This window comes from Hylobates moloch, unplaced genomic scaffold, assembly GCF_009828535.3.
Source record: "Hylobates moloch isolate HMO894 unplaced genomic scaffold, HMol_V3 SCAFFOLD_21, whole genome shotgun sequence".
In the NCBI taxonomy this organism is placed as follows: domain Eukaryota; kingdom Metazoa; phylum Chordata; class Mammalia; order Primates; family Hylobatidae; genus Hylobates; species Hylobates moloch.
Genome location: NW_026652296.1, coordinates 42719057 through 42733978, shown reverse-complemented (window position 1 = coordinate 42733978; position 14922 = coordinate 42719057). Strand labels below are relative to the sequence as shown.

The following is a 14922-nucleotide window of genomic DNA, read 5'->3' as shown; positions in this document are numbered from 1 at the left end:
AAACCCCATCTCTACTAAACATACAAAAATTAGCTGGGCATGGCGCCAGTAATCCCAGCTACTTGGGAGGCTGAGGCTGGAGAATCGCTTGAACCCAGGAGGTGGAGGCTACAGTGAGTTGAGATTGCGCCACTGCATTCCAGCCTGGGCAACAGAGCAAGACTCCCTCTCAAAAAATAAAAAGAAAAAAGAAATAATTACATATATAAAAATTATATATGTATATGTAAATATAATAAATTATATATGTATATGTAAATATTATATATGTATATGTATATATAAAAATTATATATATAAATATAAATTATATACTTATAATTATATAATATAAAATATTACTTACAAATAAATAATAAACATATATATATTTTTTGAGATGGGGTGTCTGTCACCTAGGTTGGAGTACAGTGGTGCGATCTTGGCTCACTGCAACCTCCACCTCCCAGGTTCAGGTGATCCTCCCACTTCAGCCTCCTGAATAGCTGGGACCACAGGCACGTGCCACTACAGCCCGGCTAATTTTTTGTGTTTTTGGTAGAGACGGGGTTTTGCCATGTTGCCCAGGCTGGTTTTGAACTCCTGGGCTCAAGTGATCTGCCTGCCTTGGCCTCTCAAAGTTCTAGGTTTACAGGCGTGAGCCACCACGCCCAGCCATAATTTATATTTTGTAGTAAACTTTAAAAACTTGTATTAAGTGCTGTTTTTCATATAGGTATCCGTATTCTGTCTCATCTACAGAGAATGTCTGTAGAGATTGCTAAAATACATACAAAACTGAGAATATTCAGAATTATTTTTCGTTCCAAGATCAAAAGGTATCATTAAGCCTGGTCAACATAGTGTGAGACCCTGTCTTTACAAAAAATAAAAAATTAGTTGGGCATGGTGGCATGCACCTGTAGCCTCAGCTACTCAGGAGGCTGAGGTGGGAGGGTCACTTGAGCCCAGGAGGTCGAAGCTGCAGTAAGCCAGGGTCACATCACTTTACTCCAGCCTGGGCAACAGAGCAACACCCTGACTCTTAAAAAAAAAAGGTATCATTAATCTCCCTTCTCAGTTGATGAGGAATTATTTGGAGCTTATTTTTCCTACAAAGTTGAGAATGAGTCAGGAGCAGAAAGTGGAAGTGTGTCAGGAAGAAAAGGGGTGACTCACTGTGCTGGGCACCATTTGTAAATAGCGTTTGCTGTGGATACCAGACATGGGATCAGGGTCAGGTGGAAGTGGTTGCTGTGTGGGGAGCACGGAAGACCAATGCCATCTTTCTCTCTCTTTTTCTTCAGCCAGTACTCTTGGATAGCAGCAGCATTCTAGCTGACAGAATTTTGCTGATGGATACTTTCTTTCAAATTGTCATTTATCTTGGTGAGGTAAGATGATATTATTAATTAATTAATTTCTTTTTGTTTTTAAATTGGAGAAAAGGCATACACATTTAATGTGGACACAAGGAGAATTATTGTCCTTAACTATGGTTTTTGTTTTCTTCTCTTATTAATTTAGGTTTTTAATGACATTTGTAACCACAGTTTGGGCTTAGAAAGCGCAGTGGCTTTTATTCTAGTAAATCCCTGGAGTATTTGTATATTTAATAATTTTAATAATATTTGCTGTTAAGTATGGGCCGGGTGCAGTGGCTGATACCTGTAATCCCAGCACTTTGGGAAGCTGAGGTGGGCAGATCACCTGAGGTCAGGAGTTTGAAACCAGTCTGACCAACATGGCAAAACCCCATCTCTACTAAAAATACAAAAGTTAGCCAGGCATGGTGGCACACACCTGTAGTCTCAGCTACTTGGGAGGCTGAGGTGGGAGAATCACTTAAACCTGGGAGGTTGAGGTTGTAGTGAGCTGAGATCCCACCACTGCATTCCAGCCTGGTCAACAGAGTGAAACTCTGTCTCAAAAAATAAATAATAATAATAATATATGCTGTAAAAAAATCTCAGGTGGTTCTTTTAAATCACTGTAAATTATTACCTTCAAAGTTAGGTAAAATTCGTTTTTTCTCCTCAGTAAATATTTTATACATACTGCTGTTCTTTCAGCGTTATATACATACTGCTGTTCTTTCAGAGTTAGCGTTTAGAGCTAAAGTTGTACTTTGACGAAATAACATGGCCCAGGGAACTTTACGCTGTGTCTGTGGATCCCTAGGATGGCTGTGGATAGCTTTCAGTCCGTTTCTTTCTCAGTGGGGTTCATGCCCTGAGAAAGGGAATGGCTCCTCTGAATTATTTGCATCTTTATGGCAAAAAAATCCTTTAATGGAGATGATGGTGGTATTTATATTCAGCGATGCTTTTTCTTCTATTGTATGTTCTCTACCTTCATTAAATTGGTTATTGATTTGGTTTCCTAGTGGCCAACCATGAGAAATGATTTCTGATGTCATGAAAAGATATAAATTGTGTTTCAGGATTCCTTCAGTAACTTAGGAAGTATTAGTTTTCTAATACTCCTAAGTATTTTATAACTTTAAACTTTTTTCAGCATATTAACACCCAATCTGCTAGCCACTTGCACGCAAGTGCTAGGCTGTCAGTAATAGTCCTAGACTGAGAGCTGGGTGACCAGCTGCTCTTCCCACTGGGACCTTTGGTATCAGTACAGTTGGCCCTCCATATCCACGGGTTCCACCTCTGCAGATTCCATCAACTGCAGGTTAAAAATAATTTTGAAATAATAATAAAAAATAATACAAATAAAATATACAGCACAGGCCGGGTGAAAAATAATACAAATAAAATATACAGCACAGGCCGGGTGTGGTAGTTCATGCCTGCAATCCCAGCACGTTGGGAGGCCAAGGCGGGCGGATCATCTGAGGTCAGGAGTTCAAGACCAGTCTGGCCAACATAGTGAAACCCTGTCTCTACTAAAAATGCAAAAATTAGCTGGGCGTGGTGGCAGACGCCTGTAATCCCAGCTGCTCGGGAGGCTAAGGCAGGAGAATCACTTGAACTCGGGAAGTGGAGGTTTCAGTGTTTCAGTGAGCCTCTGTCTCAAAAAACAAAACAAAAAAAACCAAAAAAACAGCACAAGAACGATTTATATAGTCTCTACATTGTATTAGATATTATAAGTAATCTAAAGATGATTTAAAGTGTATGGGAAGATGTACATCAGTTATATGCAAATACTATGCCATTTTGTATGAGGGACTTGAGGATCTATGGAATTTGGTATTGGGAGGAGTGGTCTTAGAACCAATCTCATGGATACCGAGGGCCGACTGTACTAAGGATGAAGCTTTCTTTGCCTTAAGCTCATCTCCTTATCGACATTTCTTTTGTAACCCCGATCCTGTTCATTCACTTGTTTATTGAGCACCTTCTCGTGCAAGTGAGGGGTTCTAAGGATAAAGACAGTGACATTGCTCTCACCTTCCCAAAGTCCTGAGCATGCTGAACGCTAGTGTTCTTATGAACTCCTGGACCCTGGTGAGCTCATGGGCATTTCCCGTAGGCCAACAGTCAGTCACAGCATTTAGACCTGGAAAACGGTAACTGCCACTCTGAGAAGGGGCGAGCAGGCTACAGAAGGAGGCATCTGATGAGAATCCCCTGCCTGGAGCCATGTTAATGGCTCTGTTAAGACACTTTGCACACTTGCTGTGGCCTCTTTCTCCATTTTTCCTCTCCATTGTCTTCTTGTTCTCCTAAATAATGAGCGAAAGCACTTCACTTTATTTATAAAGGTATATGAATCAGTTAATGAATGTTTCTTGATTTCCTGTGTATACAAGATATTTTCTAGACCAGTTGCTGATGAGTATAAAAGAAGGAATGGTGATAAAATGTGTAGCGTAGTCAGGGAGACAGATCGTCTGCTTTCCACAGTTTAGCACATGGCTTCTCCTCACTGCCTGATCAACACTCATACTTTGATTCTTACAGCTTTTGTCTCCTTTGCCAAGGGTACCCCAATTCAGGACCCAGGGGGAGCAGGGGATAGGGGTGAGTCAATTGCACCCAAGTCTGTATGACTACTGCTCACTGGAGGAGTGTAACATGTGTGCCGTTAGGAAAGGAGATGGGGGAGTGGAGTCTTTGTGGGCAGCCAACAAATCCCTTTCCTTACTGTGCGGAGATGAGAGGCTAGACTGAGTGATAACAGTGGAAGTGGAAAAGGAGGGAGGCCGCCGCTCCTTGGGATGAGTAATCCATGGGCTTTGTTAACTAGTTGATGTAGAAGAGAGGAGGCATGAGTGACGCCTGACATTCCTGGGGGAATGCGCAGGCGGGGGTGTCTTCCTCCTGCTTCTCCTCCTGCCAGTAGCTCTGCTTTGCTCTCCCTCTGAAGCTTGTCATTTTTGACATTAGACTTCTTCACTAGACAAGCTCTGGGTGGTGATGGTAGAATGTCAGTGTCAGTGAAGGCTGTTATTACAGTTTCCACAATAGTTTTGGTTGGTTCATTTCTGTGTAGACCATAGCCCAGTGGCGTAAAGCTGGCTACCAGGACATGCCCGAGTATGAAAACTTCAAGCATCTTCTGCAGGCACCACTGGATGATGCTCAAGAAATTCTGCAAGCACGCTTCCCGATGCCACGTTACATTAACACAGAGCATGGAGGCAGTCAGGTGAGTGAGCTGAGTTCTAACTCCAGTGGTTTGTTCGTTTTATGATAGATTGTTATTGCTATACATCTAAACAGGATGGTTAATATTTTACGTGATGACATAAATTGACACACAGGTAATCTTCCAAATATGGCTTCTTTTTAAATGAGTGGTCAGGCCGGGTGCAGTGGCTCATGCCTGTAATCCCAGCACTTTGGGAGGCCGAGGCGGGTGGATCATGAGGTCAGGAGATCGAGACCGTCCTGGCTAACACGGTGAAACCCCGTCTCTACTAAAAATACAAAAAATTAGCTGGGCGTGGTGGTGGGCTTCTGTAGTCCCAGCTATTCGGGAGGCTGAGGCAGAAGAATGGTGTGAACCCAGGAGGCAGAGCTTGCAGTGAGCTGAGATCGAGCCATTGCGCTCCAGCTGGAGCTACAGAGTGAGACTCTGTCTCAAAAATAAATAAATAAAAATGAGTGGTCAAAATACGCTTATGTAAAGGGATTGCCAAGATAAAATACATATTTTATGTTTTAGGATCCTTAAATGGAGAGCCAGTGGGCTTAAGCTAAAGAAATAGATTACTGTGCAGTAAAACAATTCTAATTTAACCAAAGAAATGTTGTAAAAACTTATCTTTTTTCTGTTACATTAATATTAATGTCACTTTTTAATCTTTAAATCTTTTTGTTGTTGTTGTTAAAGGCTCGATTCCTTTTGTCCAAAGTGAACCCATCTCAGACACACAATAACCTCTATGCTTGGGGACAGGTAAGAAATTTTCAGGTATTTGGGGAGGATGCTAAGCTAGTTTTTTTTTAGACTTGTTTTAAAATTCTACAAATTGGATCTCTTTTGGCCTGGAGACAGAATAACTGCATAACTTGGGTATTTTGCTGGGGAGTAGCAGGGAGGGAAACAACTTGAATAACATTGCTGGGCCGGAGGTTGAGGGGGCTCCCTGGGTGGGTCCCCTTCCACCATATACAGCAGAACATACCAGGTTCAGGCCAGAGGACAGAGCACTGTACTGTGGCCTCCATGGGGGTCTCTGCCGTCACACAGCCTCATGGCCCCTAGTCCTCTCCCCACCAAGAATACAGGGCAACTTGTCACCATCGGTTTTGCCGCCTCCTCACTTTCCAGCCTAATTCCTTCCCTTTTCCTCTCCCGCCCCCCCTGGCCCGATTACTACTTTATCTAACTGCTCCCAGCATTTATGTCTCTCTCAGATGAGTCTTTCCTTTCATTCTGTTTTCTTAAAACATTTTTAAATTAAATTTTTTTGAGATATTGTTAATTTACATGTAGTTGTAAGAAATAATACAGAGAGATCACCTGTATCTTTTACCCATTTTCCCTTAGTGTTAACATCTTGCAAAAACGATAATACGGTATCACAACTGGGATATTGAGATTTTTAAGGTCAAGATGTGCAGCATTTCCATTACCACACTTATTATGCACTTTATTTCTATTATTGTTACATTGTAATATATAATGAAATAATTGTACAACTCACCAGGCCGGGCGCGGTGGCTCACGCTTGTAATCCCAGCACTTTGGGAGGCCGAGGCGGGCGGATCACAAGGTCAGGAGATCGAGACCACGGTGAAACCCCGTCTCTACTGAAAATACAAAAAAAAATTAGCTGGGCGTGGTGGCGGGCGCCTGTAGTCCCAGCTACTCGGAGAGGCTGAGGCAGGAGAATGGCGTGATCCCGGGAGGCGGAGCTTGTAGTGAGCTGAGATCGCGCCACTGCACTCCAGCCTGGGTGACAGAGCGAGACTCCGTCTCAAAAAAAAAAAATAATAATTGTACAACTCACCATAATGTAGAATCAGTGGGAGCCCTGAGCTTGTTTTCCTGCAACTAGATGGTCCCAGCTGGGGGTGACGGGAGACAGTGACAGATCATCAGGCATTAGATTCTCATGAGGAGCGTGCAACCTAGATCCCTCACATGCGTTGTTCACAATAGAGTTTGCACTCCTATTAGAATCTAATACTGCTACTGATCTGATGGGAGGTGGAGCTCAGGTGGTAATGCGAGTGATGGGGAGCAGCCATAAATACAAATGAAGCTTCACTCACTTACCTGCCACTCATCTGGTGTGTGGCCTGGTTCCTAACAGGCCATGGACTGGTACTGTCCATGGCCTGCGGTTGGGGACCCCTGATTTAAAGTGTATGGGAGGGTATGCATAGGTTATCTGCAAATGCTACACCATTTTGTATTAGGGACTTGAGCATTTGTGGATTTGGGGATCCACAGGAGGTCCTAAAACCATTCCCCCACAGATACTGAGGGATGACTGTATATAGAAATACAATTGACTTTGGTATGTTTATCTTGTATTCTGTGACCTTCCTGAGTCACTTAGTACTCTTAGGAGTTTTCTTGTAAATTTCTTAGAAATTTCTACTTAGACAATCATGTCATCTGCAAGCCAGGGACAGTTTTATTTCTTTTCAATCTGAATGACTTTTACTTTATTTTCTTAAAGAATCAGCTCTTCATTTCATTGACTTTATTATCTTTTTATTTTCAATTTCATTGATTGCTGCTCTAGTCATTATTATTTCCTCTCTCCTGTTTGCAGTAGGTTTTTAAAAACTTTTTCGGCTGGGTGCGGTGGCTCATGCCTGTAATCCCAGCACTTTGGGAGACCAAGGTAGGCAGATCACGAGGTCAGGAGTTCGAGACCAGCCTAGCCAACACAGTGAAACCCCGTCTCTACCAAAAATACAAAAATTAGCTGGTGTGGTGGCACGCGCCTGTAGTCCCAGCTACTCAGGTGGCTGAGGCAGGGGCATTGCCTGAACCCAGGAGGCGGAGGTTGCAGTGAGCTGAGATCACGCCACTGCACTCCAGCCTGGGCAATAGAGCAAGACGCTATCTTGAAAAACAAAAAGAAGAATGAATTTATTATAGACTGTATAGTTGGGTCATGGTTTTTAATGCACTCTGCTGAGCTCTCTTACTTGGTATATTTAGACCATTTATATATAATGTAATTAATGATATGTTAGGGCTTAAGTGTGCCATTTTATTTTTTGTTTTCTGCTTTTCTTTTTTCATTTCATTTTGTGTATTTTTTTCCTGCCTTCATTGTGTGTACTTTTCTCCTGCCTTCCCATGAGTTATTTGAACATGTTTTAGGATTCCTTTCTGACTTGTTTGTAATGTTTTTGAGTGTAGCTCCTTATTTAGCTTTTTAAGTGGTTGCTCCTAAGTGCCCTAGGTTTTTTTATTTTAATTGAGATGAGGTCTTGCTATGTTGCCTAGGCTGGTCCTAAACTCCTGAGGTCAAGCGATCCTCCCACCTCAGCCTCCCAAAGTGCTGGGATTATAGGCATGAGCCACCACACCTGGCCAGGCCCTAGGTATTACATCATATATGCATAACTTATCACAGTCTACTGGTGTTTAAGCGAAGTCTAGAGACCTTACCTCCTTTTTCATCACTTTACTCTCCCCCATCGGTAATATAATTATGTTAAATATTTCCTCTGCATACATTTAGTATCACATCAGTGTTATAATTTTTGTTTCAAGCATCAAACATAATTGATGTCTTAAAAGAAAAACCTATTTATCTACATGGTTGCTTTTATTGTTTTCTTTCTTTTTAGAGATCTTTTAGCCATTCTTTTTTTCTTTTTTCTTTTTTTTTTTTTGGTTTTGTTTTTTTGAGACGGAGTTTTGCACTTGTTGCCCAGGCTGGAGTGCAATGACGGGATCTCAGCTCACCGCAACCTCCGCCTCTGGGTTCAAGCAATTCTCCTGCCTCAGCCTCCCGAGTAGCTGGGATTACATGCATGCACCACCACGCCTGGATAATTTTGTATTTTTAGTAGAGAGAGGGTTTCTCTATGTTGGTCAGGCTGGTCTCGAACTCCTGACCTCAGGTGATCTGCCTGCCTCAGCCTCCCAAAGTGCTGGGATTACAGGCATGAGCCACCATGCCTGGCCTACTTTTAACCATTCTTTTAGAATAGGTCTGCTGGTGATAGATTTTTAGTTTTCTTTTATTTGAGAATGTCTTGATGTCCCTTTCATTTCTGAAGAATATTTTCTCTGCATATAGGATTCTGACTAACAGCCCTTTTCTTTAAGCAGTTGAAAAATATTGTGCTGCTTCCTCTGGCCTTTATGGTTTCTTATGAAAAGTTCACTGTCAGTCTCATTGTTTTCCCCTGTAGAGAAGGTGTCATTTTCCTCTGGCTGCTTCCAGTAGTCTTTTTCTGTTGTTAGTTTTCAGGGTGGATGGGCAGGGGCAGAGAAGAAAGTGTAATTACGACATGTCTTGGCATGGATTTCTGTGGGTTTATCCTGTTTTGGTTTACTCAGCTTTTTGCTTCTGTAGGTTTATATCTCTTGCCAAATAGGAAAGTTTTCAGTCATTATTTCTTTGAATGCCTTTTCACCTGCTCTCTTTTCTTTCTTTCTTGACATCCAGTGACATGAATGTTAGATCTTTTGCAGTACCCCAGGTACTACATTTCCATGTATTTTCTTTCTTTTGTTCATTTGGGTAACTTCTATTATTTTGTCTTCCAGTGTATTGATTCTTTGTTCTGTTCTCTTTCTGCATTGAACCTATGCACTGCGCTTTTTGTTTGTCACTGTATTTTTCAGTTACAAAATTTCCTTTTGGTTCTCCATGACTTCCACTTCTTTCCTGGGACCTTGTTGTTTCTTTGCTGAGGCTTCCTATTTTTTCATTTGTTTCAAATGTGTTTGTAATTGCTCATGAAGCATTTTTATCATGGCTGTTTTAAAATCTTTGTCAGGTAATTCTAACATTGTTGTCAACTTAGTGTTAACACCTGTCAATTGTCTTTTTAAATTTAGGTGGAGGTCTTGGTAATCACTTTGTATAAGTGATTTTTTGATTGAAACTTGGACACTTGAGTGAGTGTATGAGACCCTAGATCTTATTAAACCTGCTACTTTTCGCTGATTTTTTCTTACACTACTCTGACAGGGAAGGTGGTGGTGGGGGTGTCGGGGGCACTGGTGGGCTCCATTACTGCCAGGTGGAGAAGTCCAGATTTTCCACTGGACTCTGTTGACACCTGGGGGCGCCTAGTGATTTCTTGTTCCTGCTTAGTGGGAATAGGAGTTCCAGCTCCCCTATAGCCTCCAATGACACCACTGTGGAGATGGCCTTGTTACATCTGGGTGATGGTGAAAGTCCTGACCCTCCTCCAGGCCTCTGATGCCACCCCAGTAGGCAGGGGGAGGGACATATATTTTTGCCAGGTTGCAGTGGAAGTCCAGGCTCCCCAGATGGCCTCTACTGACACCACAGGGGTAGGAAAATTTCTTACTTGGCCATTGGGGATGAACTTCCTGGTTCCATACTTAGCCTTCTTTGCCACCATCTTGGTGGGAGTGTTGGAGTGCCTTGTTACTACCTTGTGAGGGTAGAAATTTTAGCTGCTCACCCAGCCTTTGCTGGTTCAGGTAGGTCAGGGCCACAGTTTTTCATCTCATATTTGCCTGGAGTACAGTGGTTATTATCTAAGATTGTTCTGTCTTGCTAGGCTGCTTTAGTCCTTTGGCTAGAGAAAGTGGGTGTTTTTTGTTGTTTTGTTTTGTTTGAGTCTGTGCTCAATGACAATTTGCCAGCTTCCTCAGCTCCACATTCGGAGTATATGAGGCATAAGAAAGCCCAAGGAACTCACTGCTGTGGTTCCTTGGGTCCCAAGGTCTTTAGTTTGTCTTCTGTCTTCTCCCCACCTTTAAAAGTCTTCTTATGTTTGGTTTATATAAGATGCCCAAGGTTTGCAGTTGTACTTAGTGGGAGGAATAGAGAAAAGTATATCTTCTACTCCTTCTTCCTCGAAATCCTCTGAAAACATTTTGATCATGCTTACACTTTTCTAACAGTATGGTTTCATTTTAGAAAATTTGAATGTTTTTAAAAATAAGAAAATTTAAATTACCTAGAATCATTATTTAAAGAGTTAACTATTTCCAGCTTTTTTCTACGTAATATAAAGTGTATTATTTTGTGTGTGTGTGTGTGTATATATATATATTTTTTTTAATTTCTTTACAAAATTGGAATCTTACTACCAACTGAGGTTTCTATTCAATTTTTCCCATAACATTAATAAAATTATAAGCTTTTTCTGATATTTGAAATATCCATCTGTTCAGTGGAGGTACCAGTTCACTTGTTTGTGGGTACACCATTATCCAGCTTCTGTGCTAAGGAGAGCACTTAAGAGGAAAGGCAGGCATGTGGGCCTCCGTGAGCTCACATTGGTGGGGAGCTAGACCCTGGGTACTTCATCAGGACTGTGGAGAAGAGGGTAAAGTAGAAGGCCTGATGCTCAAAACAAGCAGGCGGTGGTGGCCTGATCTCGGCGTACCAGGAAAGGGTTTTGTGAGGAAATTGTGCTTCAGTCAAAAGAAGTCATTAGTGAGGCAGATGATAGGGTGGTGGGAGTACTTGTAGCAGAGGGGACAACACCTGTGAATGTTCTGAGGGAAGGTGCTTGACAGCTCATGAATTCTAACCAGCTTCTAAGATATCTGCCAACTAATCTTTATCATTACATTTCAGGAAACCGGAGCACCCATCCTAACTGATGATGTTAGCCTGCAGGTGTTCATGGACCATTTGAAGAAGCTGGCTGTCTCCAGTGCCTGTTAAGCTGAAGATGCAACCAGGAAATGCAACGGTGTCAGATTGTGTTCAAAATGTCTAGAAAGGCTTAATAACATTCCTGTTACTTTTCTAGCAGATTTTAACAAATAATCAAGGAAATTTTGTATGTAACTCTTTAGATTATAATTTATTTGTATTCCTGTCTTTGTCCTTTTTCTTGCACTGTTAAAATTATAAGGTCATAAATGTTTTGGTACTTGTAGATGTTTATGTGCTTTTTGTATCCTAACTTTTAGAATCTAAATAAAATCAGAGGTAATGTATTTTGGCAACTTGTTTAGGTGAGAATGTTAATGATCATAAAGGAAATAAATCTAGATGCAGAAAGTACTGGCTAAAATATTGCTAATACAAATGTGATTTCCTGAGGTCTCTGTGTGTGTGTGTGTTTTAAGTGACTTCCTTAAGAGGTGTTTGCTGAACCTAATCCTCATAATTAAAGTAATATATATGCAGGATCAAAATGAAACAAATACCTTATCCTAAAGAGCTTATAACAAATAAGTTACCTCCACTCTATAAACTCAGACCTACTTTTTGAAGATAACTGCTTTTAACCTCTCCTTACAAGATTTTTGTTGTTCATGTATTTAATTTTAGCCCATGTCTCAATTCTCATTTTCAAAGAATCAATATATTAATATGCCTTTGGTCATTTTTGTATTTTTATTTTTATATTATCAGGATTGGCAAAATGTATATTCTGGGTCAGGTACAGAGGCTCACACCTGTAATCCCAGTGCTTTAGGAGGCCAACGCAGGAGACTCACTTGAGGCCAGGAGTTTGAGACCAGCCTGGGCAACATAGCGAGACTGTCTCTACAAAAAATTTTAAAAGTTACTGGGCCATGGTGGTGTGTGACTGTAGTCCTAGCTACTTGGGAGGCTAAGGCAGGAGGATCACTTGAGCCCAGGAGTTCAAGGCTGTAGTGGGCTCTGATCATGCCACTGCACTCCAGCCTGGGTGGGAGAGCAAGACCCTGTTTCAGGAAAAAAAAAAAAAATTATATTCTGGCCTATTATCATATTTTTTGTCACTAAGTTGATTGTGAAAGCTGAAAGCTCCTAAGAAGCATTTACACAGTCGTGATGATGCAAATATTGTTCAAGTCCAAGCCAGGTAGGATGACATTTTTCTCTAGGGTGCTAGTGTCCCAGTCAGTCCCTATGCCACTTGTAGGAAAACATTCCAAAGGACAGAATCAGAGTTACTTTCTTACATTCCATCATGTTGGCTTGCTCCCTATTTGGATTATGATTTCTTAGATTTGCTGTGGTTTTCCCCAGAATTTCTAAATTTTGTTTGCTTTTTGAGAGAAGAAATATTTTGCTATTTACTAAGAAATTCTAGCTTAGGCCGGGCGCGGTGGCTCACGCTTGTAATCCCAGCACTTTGGGAGGCCGAGGCGGGCGGATCACGAGGTCAGGAGATCGAGACCACAGTGAAACCCCGTCTCTACTAAAAATACAAAAAAAAATTAGCCGGGCGTGGTGGCGGGCGCCTGTAGTCCCAGCTACTCGGAGAGGCTGAGGCAGGAGAATGGCGTGAACCCGGGAGGCGGAGCTTGCAGTGAGCCGAGACTGCGCCACTGCACTCCAGCCTGGGCGACAGAGCGAGACTCCGTCTCAAAAAAAAAAAAAAAAAAAAAGAAATTCTAGCTTATTCTACTGAATGAAGTCCATGTTTTTCTTCTTTGGAGACCACTGATGTCCCTTTTTAAGGGGGGCCAATAACTTTGACCTACTGCACAACTGTCATCCAGGAATTTCTTCTGTTTGGAATCTTGGGTTAGTTCCACTCTTCCCTTTATTCCATAAGGCATTTTGCAATCTCAAATGACTTTTACTAAAAAGAGTACTTGGGGAGAACTCACTGGATCTCAGCATATCTGCAAATCTATTCTGTCTTCATACTTTACAGCTTTGCCAGGTAATAATGGTTTGGATATTTGTCCCCTCCAAGTCTGTCATTGAAATGTAATTCCCAGGATTGGAGATGGGACCTGGTGGGAGGAGTTTCGGTCATACCGGTGGATCCTTCATGAATGGCTTGGTGCCATCCTCACAGAAATGAGTGAGTTCTTGTCCTGAGTTCAAATGAGGTGTGATTGTTTAAAAGTGTGTTGGCTGGGCACGGTGGCTCTTGCCTGTAATCCCAGCACTTAGGGAGGCCGAAGTGGGCAGATACCTGAGGTCAGGAGTTCGAGACCAGCCTGGCCAACATGGTGAAACCCCGTCTCTACTAAAAATACAAAAATTAGTCGGGTGTGGTGGCTCGCGCCTGTAATCCCAGCTACTCAGGAGGCTGAGGCATAAGAATGGCTTGAACCCGGCAGGCAGAGGTTGCAGTGAGCCGAGATCGTACCATTGCACTCCCTGGGGGACAGAGCAAGACTGTCTCAAAAAAAAATTTTTTTAAGTGTTACCTCCCCCACCTCTTCCTCTTGTTCTTGCCATGTGGTACATTGGGCTACCTCTTCCCCTTTTGCCCTGATTGTAAGCTTCCTGAGGCCTTCGCCAGAAGTAGATGCTGGCACCATGCGTCCTGTACAGCCTACAGAACCATGAGCCATATACATAAACCGTAAACCTCTTTTTAAAATAAATTACCCAGTCTCCGGTGTTCCATTACAGAGATCCAAAGACAGACTAACCCACTGGGTCTAAAAGTATAGGCCCAAGATAATCTCAGAACTTTAGGGCCATTCTTTCATTCATTCAACAAATAACTATCCGGTACTTGTTGTCTACGGAGTAGTCTTCTAGGCATTGGGAATACTGCCAATAAAACAAAAATTCCTGTTTTCATAGAGCTTATGTGTTAGAGAAGACCAACAATAACAATGTTAGAAGTAAGTGATATGGCTGGGCACGGTGGCTCATGCCTGTAATCCCAGCACTTTGGGAGGCCGAAGTGGGCAGATCACCTGAGGTCAGGAGTTTGAGACCAGCCTGGCCAACATGGCGAAACCCTTTCTCTATTAAAAATACAAAAACTAGCCAGGCGTGGTGGTGCACACCTGTAATCCCAGCTACTTGGGAGGCTAAGGCAGGGACAAATTGTTTGAACCCAGGAGATGGAGGTTGCAGTGAGATTGTGCCACTGCACTCCAGCTTGGGCGACAGAACGAGACTGTTTCAAAACAAAACAAACAAACGAAAAAAACGAAGTAAATGATACATTAGAAGGTAATGAGTGCTATGTAGGAAAATGAAGCTGGAAGCTCCTATTAATTGGATGTTGGACCAGCTGGATTGATCCCGATACTCTATCTTTTGAATTTGTATTCGAATACAAGTTATTTTACTTCTTTTTGTCTCTGCCCTACATTCTAGCAGAATTCTAGCAGAGTTTCCTATCTTAAAATGTTGAACATTGGCCAGGCGCAGTGGCTAACACCTGTAATCCTAGCACTTTGGGAGGCCGAGGTGGGCAGATCACTTGAGGTCAGGAGTTCAAAACCTGCCTGGCCAACATGGTGAAACCCCGTCTCTACTAAAAATATTAAAAAACTAGCCGGGAGTGGTGGCGGGCCCCTGTAATCCTAGCTACTTGGGAAGCTAAGGCAGGAGAATCACTTGAACCTGGGAGGTGGAGGTTGCAGTGAGCCGAAGTCACACCACTATACTCCAGCCTGGGTGACAGAGGGAGACTCCATCTCAAA

At 42.3% G+C, this 14922-nt stretch overlaps 1 protein-coding gene across 2 annotated transcripts in view; it reads left to right on the top strand.

Moving 5' to 3' along the window:
• The window catches only part of SEC23B (SEC23 homolog B, COPII coat complex component), a 53433-nt gene extending 41521 nt beyond the window's left edge, over nucleotides 1–11912 (top strand). For both annotated transcript variants that reach the window (XM_032142136.2, XM_032142137.2), the window contains exons 17-20: nucleotides 1287–1373; nucleotides 4435–4590; nucleotides 5278–5343; nucleotides 11153–11912. In XM_032142136.2, coding sequence (XP_031998027.1) covers nucleotides 1287–1373; nucleotides 4435–4590; nucleotides 5278–5343; nucleotides 11153–11242 — 399 coding nt within the window. In that variant the 3' untranslated portion in view covers nucleotides 11243–11912. The remainder of the gene's footprint in view (nucleotides 1–1286; nucleotides 1374–4434; nucleotides 4591–5277; nucleotides 5344–11152) is intronic.
• Nucleotides 11913–14922: the final 3010 nt, after the last annotated feature.